The sequence below is a fragment of the Nanorana parkeri genome, unplaced genomic scaffold (assembly GCF_000935625.1).
Source record: "Nanorana parkeri isolate BGI_ZX_2015 unplaced genomic scaffold, ASM93562v1 scaffold79, whole genome shotgun sequence".
In the NCBI taxonomy this organism is placed as follows: Eukaryota; Metazoa; Chordata; class Amphibia; order Anura; family Dicroglossidae; genus Nanorana; species Nanorana parkeri.
This window is the reverse complement of record NW_017306347.1, coordinates 2,086,300-2,098,050: the sequence shown is the minus strand read 5'-3', so window position 1 is coordinate 2,098,050 and position 11,751 is coordinate 2,086,300. Positions and strand designations below refer to the sequence as shown.

Below are 11,751 nucleotides of genomic sequence, written 5' to 3'. Positions count from 1 at the left end.
GTGCGAATATCTCTGTAATATAATATGACATTTCTATCTACTTAAAGCCTTGTATTAGAAACTTTCATTAAATTGGGTACCAAAAGGCAAACATAGGCAATCCATTCTGCTGTTGGGTTATGTTGGGAGTCACTCATGTTATTTAATTAGAGTTCCTTATCCTTGTGAGACCCAAAAATTAATTGGCAGACATTCTGTATTCTAAAATATAATATTATAATAAAATATAATACACTGTACTGCTGACATTAAAATTAGCAACTGTTTGTGAAATGGCTCCTTAATGAGTGGCATCTATAAATATATAAGTATATACACATATAGAGTGTATACTGTGCACAAACCACCACACTTGCTTTTAAAGTGTAGGTGAAGCCAAATTTTTTTTCTAGTTTTAGAAAGAGTAAGTAAGTATTTAATCCCTATCAAGTTATTTTTGCTGTCTGTGACCTGGTATCCTAGAGATACTTCCCTTCTCCTCCTGTCCTAGAGAGACTTCCCTTCTCTTCCTGTCCTAGAGAGACCTCCCTTCACTTCCTATCCTAGAAATATTTCTCTTCACTTCCTTTCCTAGAGAGATTTCCTGTCACTTTCTGTCCTAGAGAGCTTTTCTTTAGCTTTTTGTCCTTGAGAGATTTTCCTTCACTTTCTGTCCTAAAGCGATTTCCCTTCACTTCCTGACCTAGAGAGATTTCCTGTCACATTATGTCCTAGAGATATTTTTTTTTGCTTTCTGTCCTGGGGAGTTTTTTTGCCCTTCACTTCATGCCCTAAAGAGACTTCCCTTCACATCATGTCCTAGAGAGATTTCCCTTCATGTCCTAGAAAGATTTCCTGTCACTTCCTGCCCTAGAGAGATGTCCCTTCACTTTCTGTCCTTGAGGAATTTCCCTTCACTTCCTGTCCTAGAGAGATTTCCCTGTTGTCATAAGAAGAGATGCCCCTATTAGAGGATTTTTCATCACTTCTTGATTTGACGACAACTTAATTTTTTTGGGATTATACCTCACTTTCTGTCTTGCTAACGATGGTCACCAAAGTGGTGGATCTACACAGACAGCAATAACACAACTTGACAAGAGGTCTAACTCGTACCTACTGCATCCAAAACTAATAGAAATGTTTGTCTTTGCATACAGCTTCATAAAAGCCAACTCCGCTCAAAACCAGAGTTTCAGGTATAGCTGAACCCCCGATGAATAGAATCGTCCGCCAGCTTCTTATGTCTGTCAGCACTCCAGTGATGAAATTTCCCATTTAAGTTTTTGAGCGTTCTCCATCTAAAAAAATCTTGTAATGAGCCAGGTAGGAAGGGGGGACACCATCATCCCATTTTATACTGGTGATTTGTCAGAACTGAGAATTATCTCACCACTGGTGTCCCCGAGAGATAGAGATCATGTGATTACACTAAACAACAATAATGCAAAAATGAAATTTTAGGTTGACTTCAAAGGAGATCCCCAATCATAACAAAAATCACCAGGATATTTATGAAATGTAAACTACTTACTTAACCATCATCCTTCCAATAGTGATGTAAATGTGATTGGGATCACTTGTTTGCCTGATGAAGGCTATCCTGTGAGACCCCAAAACGTTGTATATAGTGTTCTATTTGCAACTAGTATGTGAATAAATACGTACTGGATTCTCTTTGGAGTGCCGGTATCCACCCTTTACTGGGATAACATACAGACGTCTCAACTGACCTGCACTGCTTGGCATGCCTAGGCAAAGAACGAGGGGAAGGGGCATTGTCCACACAATAATTCTTTCCATCCTGTATTGGAGTCCAAGGCTGGACACTGGCTTTGAACAGGCAGTTTTTGGGCAATTAGCACATCAACCAACAGATAACCACACAACATAATATTCCCTGGTGTGTTTTTGACTGGAGCTCTCCTCAAATCTCTCTCTCTATTCATTATTATTACTATTACGTATGACCATACATGCAAACAATCTATACAATGCATTATCCAGGTAATTATTGTGCATGCTTTTTCTATGGCATGGATTGGCTTTTGAATCATCTGCTTGGAGTCTGCTGCTACCCCTGCTTGCTTTGCCGCTTCCTGTTTGCAATCATCATAAAAAAAAAAGTCTATTGCAAATCGGTTCAAGAGAAAATAGCGGAGGCAATGGACGGCAAAGAAATGGCTGATTCGGAGCCAGAGCCCAGCGACTCAAGCACGGACGAAGAGGACAACTTAAAAGGAATGACCAACGCCCAAAAACGTAAGATGGCTACATAGGCATATAACTAGTTTCAAAAGAACCTATATAAGGATTAGATACCTGCCCATGTATCCTGACCCACTGCTGGGCACACTATGATATAGTTATATTAAGTTTTATTATTTATATTTAAAGTTTAGAATCTTGAACAGTTCACTGAATCCTTGAATCCATTCACTGATCTCAATGCTCCTTCTCAATCTCATTTTTCATCAAATAATATTTTCTGTTGGCTTTGGGGATAATATTTGTCCCTCCCCCTTCACATCTTTCATTTTTGCCTTTATTTATTTCATCTCTCAACTCTTAACCAATCATTGATTGAAGTACATTGTGCTCTAAAATATTCTCTCTCCAATCCCGTCTTGTTTCACAACTTATTGTGACTTCAGCAAGGGACTTTCAGTTCTCCCGAGTGTTCAAAGTAACATACAGAAACTCTGTATGTTACAATGTGCAAGTGAAAGTCCCCTGTTGAAGTCACATTAAGTGGTGAAACATGTTCACATGGGAGAGGGTAAGTTTTTGTATGCTACCCTGAGCACTTAAAGTAGGTGGTGAAATGAAAGTCCCCTGATGAAGTCACTTCAAGTGGTGAAACATGTTGAGATGGGAGAGGGTAAGTTTTTGTATGCTACTCTGAAGACTTAGGTAGTGACCGGCAGCACCGGGACGGGCCTCCTGATTGGCTGGGAAGCCGGCCTTATGCTGCCTAGCGACACTGCAGGCCAGCCAGGCTTCCTGACTAATTAGGAAGCCGGACGGCAGGTAATGACTTCCCGTCCGGCTTCCTTATTGGCTGGAAACCCAGCTTCACGCTGCCGAGCAACACTGCGGGCCAGCCAGGCTTTCTGACCAATCAGGAAGCCCGGCAGCAGGTCATGACCCGCCACCCGGCATCCTTATTGGCTGGGAAGTTGGGCCCACAGTACCTCGGGATGCCGGTATCGGTACTCGGTACCAACAAGTACTGATAAAAAAAATATTTGTACTCGTACTTGATACAGAGAAACTGGTATAGGTGCAACCCTAAGATTTAATAATCTGAAATCTGCAGCTTTCATTAAAATAACCCCTGGTGATCCTGCCATGACGGTCCTTGTTCAGGCACTTCCTGCTGTATGATGACAATGCTCAATCCCGGTTTCCCAATTGTGCTTCGGCATCCTGTTACACGGACTTCCAATACCGTCTGCAAATTAAGGTCACCAGATTTTCAAAATGAAATCCAGAGACACATTAATGACCAGGGCTACTTTTAACCACACCCACAAATCACATCCCTATTTGTAACTACACCCACAAAATCCCACCTTGATTTTTAACACGCCCTGAAACAACTGGTAACAGACTTTTGGAACAAGATCTTCGAGTAGATAAAAGATGAGGTGCCTGTAGTGCACTGTGGTGAATTGTGGGTGTGGAGAAATTGCTCTAAACAGTGGGAGGGGCTTAAAGAGATATGGTTACAAAAAAAACCTGAGCCTATTCTGCTAGGGGTTGTGAGTGTAACTCACAGAATTCAGGGGTCAGACAAGTGTGACAGAGTGCAGTCATCAGGAATAAGTAATGCACAGAGTGCAGGAGTCAGGAGTGTATGACGCATAGTACAGTGGTCAGGAGTGTGTGATGCAGATTGCAGGGGCCAAGAATTAATAATGCACAGAGTGCAGGGGCCAGGAATATGTAGTGCACAGGGTGCAGGGGTCAGAAAAGAGTAATGCACAGGGTTCAGGGGTCAGGAATAAGCAATGCACAGGGTGCTGGGTCAGGAATACCTGATGTACAGGGTGCCGGGGTCAGGAGTGTGTGACATAGAGTGCAGGGGTTAGAAGTGCATAATGGCACAGAATGCAGCATGTAGGGGTCAAGAATAAAGTACGAGCTAGCATACACAGTATAACAGTACAAATTCCCACCAGCTTTAAAGAACCAGATCTGTGATAAAGAGAAAAAAAACCAATAGCATATATATAATATTTATACAATAGAGTGAAAGAATACTCAGTCTCATTAATCTTTTATAAACTGTCTAAAATACAATAAAAACTGTATCTAAAAAATATAGAAATATTTAAATAGAGCTGACCTCCCCCATGATATTTAAAGCTGAACTCCAGGCACAAAAACATTTGTTTAAATAAATTCGTAAATACTCACAAAGGATGTAAATCCACTCTGTGTGCACCAAATGCTTTGGCAAACAAAAATATTTTCTTATAAAATTAGTGGTGATATCATCACTGTGCTGCACATAGCCTGTGCAGAGAGCAGAACTGTGGGAGGGACCCAGCAGGCCCACTTAGAGAAGGGGCGGATACAAGACCAGTCACCCTGCACAAGGAGAGAGAGCAGCAGTGACAGGTCTTTTTTACAGGAAGCTCCTGCACAGATTATTGCACAGATCTGGAAGAGAAACAAGAATACACATGGCTCTTGTATTTAAACAATATTAGCTTATTGTGGAGTTCAGGTTTATCTATATGCTGATCCGTTCTCTATATATTATAGGCGAAGTCTCATATTGTTCTCGAGCAGGTTAGATTCACTGAAATGAATGCAACCTGTTCAGGAGCAATAAGGAACCTTTCCCCAATACAGAAATGAACAGATTCCAAAACTCCTAATTAAAGAAAGAAATGGTGGACTCAGTGGCGTAACAATCGCCATAGCGACCCAGGTGGCCGCTATGGGGCACAGGGCTCGGCCTGGCCAGGACATCCCCGTGATGCCGTGCTGGCCGCCTGGGTCGCTATGGCATCTCAGGCTGCTGGCTGTCACTGGTGGGTGTGAGGAGGAACATGCCACTGCACACATCACTGATAACCTGTCAGTGACAGCCAGCAGCTGTGGCGGAGGATGCTGGGTCCGGCGTCGGCAGCGCCGAGGAGGCGGGGCCCGGCAACGGAAGAGGAGGTGGGGCCGGTGACGTCAGAGGAGGAGGGGCCCGGCGATGGAAGAGGAGACAGGGCCCGGTGATGGAAGAGGAGGCGGGGCCCTGCGCAGGAGGAGGAGGCTGACAGAGGATCAGGCTGACAGGTAAGAGGTGTGCAGGGGTGTGACCAGCCCACCTGAGACCCTGAAGAGTCCACCATAGAGTCTATGGTGAGCTCTGCAGGGTTATTCTCAGGTGATCTGTTTGGGATCTCAGGTGGGCTCTGCAAGGGACGTAACTAGAAATCACAGGACCCCATACAAAATTTTGCTATGAGACCCTGTGATTTCCAGTTACGCCCCTGGGTGGACTCCTGTGCTGAAAAAACAACTCATGTATCTGAATGAAGAGAATGAGAAGGGAACATTTCTTCATGCAAATAGTAGTGATCTACCACCTGCTCAACTGTGCCCACAGTGGGGAACTTTTTTCTTCACTTCCTATTGTGTGACTAGGACAGGCAATGAAGAGAATTTTTCCAAAATAACGCAAACAGCAAGAGAAACACTTTTATTATGAGAGTATAGTAGGGTTCAAACCTCTTTCAGGTCTCAAATCACTTCCATCACATATCCAAAACAAGGTGTATATTCCACATCTTAGGTCAGAGGAAAGAGTCAGTGAATATATTCGTATATTTCCCTGTAGCCATTTGTGCATCCAAAAATGTTGGATTAGAGCACTGATTTGGTGTAAATGTAGGTGTTCATTTATATTCCCGGGCATTTCCTATACTCGTCAGCACCATCTAGGGGCGCCAGTGCCGTGCTATGCACCAGGCAGAACTTTTTATAGATCAGCCTCTGTTTTGTATATAAAGTACAGTGCAGAGAGTGCATTTCACAGGGTTCCAGATCCAGCTCAGACCTCACCTGGTTTCCATAAGCCCCACACATAAGCTTGCTCCCCATAGTAACTCATTAGTGACAGCAAACTAACCATCGCTCAAACATCACTCACATTACAAGTCCCATACATGCTCTGCAAATCCAAGAAAGCACACGTACCACCATTTCTATAAATGTTCTGCACCAGGCACTCATGTTGTCATTTAGCAAATCTTACCGTATGGGTGCGAAGAGTCAAACAACAGTTTTTCTATAGATATGCTGTATTTGTGCCCAATGCAGCTCTCCACACTGTAAATAACGCCAGTATTAATCTATTCCGGGGGCCACTTGGAAGGAGCAGTAGGCACCAGCCATATTGTGGGGTGACACCACCAAGTTGCCTATCCTCCCCAACCTCCCCAAAAACTGCTGAAATGCTCTTTCCATTTTAGCCCAATGTTATAACTTGCATGATATCCTTCTCTACTTCTATTTGTTCACATACCAGCTCTCCTTAGTTTGCCCTAATGAATTGCCAGCCCCATCTTTCCACACGTGTCTGATTTCCTTACCATTCTCTTCATCTTTGCTTGATCTTCCTGCTTAAATCTTTTCCTTAATCCAATCTCGAATCACCATTTTCTTTCCCCACCTTGACCCAGTATAACTTTCTGCCCACCCTCTACAACATGATCCATCTACCCTTCCCAACCATCCTGGCCCAATTAAATCTATCCACCATTCAAATCCATCCATCTCCTCCCAGTCCGATAAATGTTTCCTTATCCCTTCCTGCACTACATGCCTGTTGTGTTTTTGTGCTAACAAGCTAATCTTAAAAAAGATAATTTGCCATTTACATTTAGTAATGCTGCCACAATGTGAAATAACCAAGCATCCTCTCTAATGGCCACTAGGAGCTTTGTGAGGAAAGGTGAAATGAGGAGAAGGCACTCTAAACATTAATTCAAATACTTTAGGCTAACTACTCCAGATGATGAGACACTCCATGCCCCATGATTTTATATTTGAACAGATAATTAGGACTTTCAATAACTCAGTAATATATTGTTGGGTTTATATGAAAGAAGAATCAGGATGAAGCTCAGAGAGATAATGAGAGGAAAACTAGAATATCTATAGCTAGGTTAAAGTAACACTAAGTTAAACCTTAAAAAGTCATTCAAGTACCTTAAAGGAGAACTTTGAGTGATTTCCACTCATCCTCATATTTAGAGCCGACCCGTGTCAAAGAAGCTGTCACAGGTCGGCTCTATTGATCGGGAAGTGAGCGAACACATGCCGTCGCTCGCTCACTTCCCGATCATCTCCCTGCAGAGAGCGGTCACTGTCAGTCACCGTTCCCCGTAGGGATTCCCCCTCCCCTCTCTGATTCTCCAGCGATGACTGGAGGAACGGACAGGGAGGGGGCGGGCACAGCTGGCTCTGCCTCTAGATAGGCAGAGCAAGCTGTCAATCAAGCAGCTGGGTGGATCCAGACAGCATTGTTGGGATCTGTCCCGGCTGCAGCACTCCCAGTATATCGTGGGCAATAGCCCGCAATATACTGAGCTTTGGGTCACTGGATGAGGCTAGTATATGTCCTTCCAGTGACCCTAAAGAGAACTATGGGGAAAAACACTTACCACTAGACATGTGCGATTCGTTTCGTTACAAATCGAAATTCGTACGAATTTTCCTGAAATTCGTAAATTCAGAAGCATCCGAAATCCGAATTGCAGTTTCCGAATTATATCCGAAATACGAAATTCCGTTGACGGAATTTCGTTCCGTTACGAACATTCGTTATATTGAAGTTAAAAAGCAAAGTAAATTTGTTAATATACTAGAGTTGATGGTATTTTTTTTTTGTTTTTTTTTCCGAAATACGAAATTCCGTTGACGGAATTTCGTTCCGTTACGAACATTCGTTATATTGAAGTTAAAAAGCAAAGTAAATTTGTTAATATACTAGAGTTGATGGTATTTTTTTTTTGTTTTTTTATCCGAAATACGAAATTCGGATCCGGAATCCGTTAACGGAATTCGTATTTCGGATAAAAAAACAACTACCACATCGACTCAAATATTAACAAAGGTATTTTTGCTTTTTAACTTCATCATAACGAATGTTCGTACAGTTACGAAAATGTGTCTAAACTAACGAAAATTCATATTTCGTACGAATCCGAATTGAGTTTCGGACACGAATTACGAAATAACGGATATTCCGAAACGGAACGAAACGAAACGGAACAAATTTTTTCACGGCGCACAAGTCTACTTACCACATAGTTCACTTTTAACTATTAACAACAATGTATCTTATTTGTGTATCACTCGGCTGTAGATCCTCAAATCATCTCTGAATTGGTGCTCACACTGTCCTTCCTTCTGGAGGGGGGCTACTTTTGTTCCCCATGGTCCCTGGGTGTGTGCTGTAAAGTAGTCACCGCTCCAAGCTCGCTCCTGTGATGGACTACAATCTCAATACAAATTAGTAAACTAAACAGGAGATTGTAGTCAATCATTGGAATGATCTTGGAGTGGTGGCTACTTTACAATTTGGATGCATCAGAATGTCTAAATTTAACTAAATCCATACGAATACCCATTCGGAACTAAACTAAATTTACATGTCTAAACCGTAGCCCAGAATCTTAAATACTTCACAATTTTCCACACCAAAAATGATATAAGTATAAAGTACAAGGGCTAGTTTTTTTTCTATAAATATATCTATTGAATAAGGTTTTCATTTCTGGGTCTCCAAATAGCCCACTTGTCCCTCTGCATTTGAGCCATGGACCAGTTGTTTTCCTTGCAGGGACAAGATTGCTTTCTGCATTGCCCCCTTGTAGGCGTCTCTAAGGGAGAGTGTATGTTTATGGGCAAGGGGGTGGCTAGTGGTTCTTCACAGCAAATTTCTATCTGCCCATTGCTCTTGCATAATGACTGACACCTCCACCCTTCATGTAGAAGATGTCTGCAACACTCCCTCAACTCAAAGTGCAGGTAAGGATTGCTTTGAGGAAGTTGATTTAAATTAGTTGACCAAATGAGGTCCAATTACATTGCAAATATAGTTATAGCTTAGGAGGAGGGTACTTTCTGGAGGCAGTTTCTGGTATGTACAAATGTTTATTCACATTATAATTTTCAAAGTCTTTAAAGGGAAATGGTCATCATCGTTTTGGCACCTGGTGTTGCCAAAGCTGAAGCTAGGTACACACAAATAGATTTTTTTTGTTCAGCCTGCGAGGCTCAACGAAAAAAATCAGAAAGATTCCTCCATCCATGTTAACAGTGTGGATGGATGAATCTCTTTCTGCGTCTTTTGTGATCTGAGAGTAAACCTGAGCAGTGCTTGGAGCTGAATGGCCGGAAGAACTGTTTGCCCCACAATTTTCCAACATGTCCATTAGACAAAAGTCAATCCAATGTCACGCATTGGCTCTAATTACAGGGAAGAGTTTATTTCACTCTCCCCATAATTCTCCTCTAATATACTTTTAAATGTATTTTTGCAATGCAAGCAATGTAATTACCTCAATTTGACCTGAAATCAGCGTCTTGCAGTACAGCAGAGGTAGAGTGTGAGAGGAAGAAGTAGTCTAAGGATCCAGTCAGTTCATGTGCTGAAAAGAAGCAAGCTTCTAGTAGGAGAAATCAGAGAGACAGAGATGAGCCCAGATAGCAAGGACAACTTGCCACAAACATGTGGGAGGGTTCAAATGTAATTCTTGTTAACTTGCTGCACATATTCCTGGCAAGTTGTAGACTTGCAGAACACTCGCAGCACAAGTTCTAGTTGACACTTTTTGAATTTGTAGCAAATTTGCTTGGCAAGTCTACAGCAAGAGTCCTGCAGGTCTTAGCAAGAGCTCTGCAAGTGTTCAGCACTTTTGCAAAGCACGTTGATCTGGAGACTTGCAATGCAGACTTGCTGTAATTGTGCAACAAAATTGTGAAGCTTGGCTAGTCTGCAATGCTCTAGCAAGTCATTTTCAAACTTGCAGCTCAATTGCTTGCTATCTGGGAGCTCATCAGTGTGCTACTTCTCCCATTACTGTCCAGTCATAGGCCAGGGGGTTGGTCCAGGAGGACCTGGGCTCAGAGGTAGGTTGAATGATACTTGCCATCAGACTGAGGACATCTAGTGGCAGAAAAAGTACAGCGGGGGAAATCTCTGGATTGAAGGTGTTTATTGCTGCAAAAACTGGTTTCTTTATTGTATCTCTTAATGAGCAATTCATTCCTATCTTGTTATTTTTGGCCGGCGTTCTGCTCTAAGCACCATAGTAAGGTATATTCCATTTCCTGGAATTAAATTGTGTTGTACTGGTGTCAGCAATTATTCAAAAATGTACTTATCTTTCAAATATTCTTTTCACAGTTTTGACTGAAAGTACCATTCAAGATACTCAAGATGAGGCTTCAGTAAAAGAGCAAGAATCTGGACAAGAGCAAGATGAAACAGAAGTCAAAGATAGTGTGGATTCGAAACATGTAGAGGCTGAGAAAGATTTCAAAGCTGACACCGAAGATGAAATAAAAGAGGCAGCAGGAGATTTAGATCAAGAAACGTCTGAGGAAAAAGCTGAAATACCAAGTGAATATCTTTCAGAAGAATCCATACCCTTCGATTTAAAAGCAGACGATGCAGAATTAAATAACACCAAGGAGGATGAAGGTTTGGAAGAGAACATTGGTAAAGAGGAAGCAGTAGGGCTTGGTTGTGAAATAAAAACAGATCCTGAAGATGATAAAATGGCAGAAACTCTACCAAGTTCTGCAGTAGAACAACTGGAAACACAAGAAGTCCTAAAGCCTGAAGAGGAGACGGTCAAATCTGATGACGTAAATAATGAGAATGAAGAGACATCTGGTGACCTCATTGTTGAGGGTGCTGAAATAAATGTGGAGAATGAAGAAGCACCTGCTGATGAGAACGTGGAGCATGCTGAAGAAAGTCCTGATGCCAAAGTGGAGAATGCAGAAGCACCTGCTAATGTATATGCAGACAAAAGTGAAGAAAGTGCTGATGCCAAAGCAGAGAATGAGGAGGCAACTACTGATGAGATTGTCGGGTATGATGCAACACATGCTGACATCAGTGGGGAGAGTGAGGAAGCTCTTGCAGAAGAAATAGTTGACAAGGTGGATGCATCTGCTGGCATGAATGGGGAGGATGATAAACCACAGGATGCAGAGAATGAAGAAGCAACTATTGACATCAGTACAGGGGATGGAAAAGCACCTGATGATGTTGAAAACATAGACACATATCCTGATGTCAGTCTGGATAATGAAGCACCAAGGGATGGGAATGAGGAGAATAAAGTTGTATCTTCTGATATTCAAGTGGAGAAGGAGGAAGGACCTAGTGATGAAAATGTTGAAAACGAGACATCACATGATGATGAAAATGTTGAAAACAAGGAAGCACCTGGTGATGAAAATATTGATGCTGTAGAAGTACCTGGTGATGAAAATGTTAAAGCTGAGGAAGTACCTGATGATGAAAATGTTGAAGCTGAGGAAGTACCTGGTGATGAAAATGTTAAAGCTGAGGAAGTACCTAATGATGAAAATTTTGAAACACCTCCTGATGTGAATGTGGAGAATGAAGAGGCACCTGCTGCTGAAAATACAGAAAATGATAAAGCTCCTGAAGAGCTAAATGTTGAGAATGAAGAAGCACTTGGTGATTTAAATGTTGACAATGAAAAAGCTCCCGATGAT

General features: G+C 42.1%; 1 protein-coding gene across 1 annotated transcript; it reads left to right on the top strand.

Annotated features, from left to right (window-relative positions):
- The first annotated feature begins 2,144 nt into the window (after positions 1–2,144).
- LOC108804930 (protein Aatf-like) lies at positions 2,145–10,924 on the top strand. The gene is made up of 3 exons (XM_018576861.1): positions 2,145–2,241; positions 10,403–10,803; positions 10,886–10,924. The coding sequence occupies exons 1-3, from the start codon at positions 2,145–2,147 to the stop codon at positions 10,922–10,924; spliced, it is 537 nt and encodes a 178-aa protein (XP_018432363.1).
- The last annotated feature ends 827 nt before the right edge of the window (positions 10,925–11,751 follow it).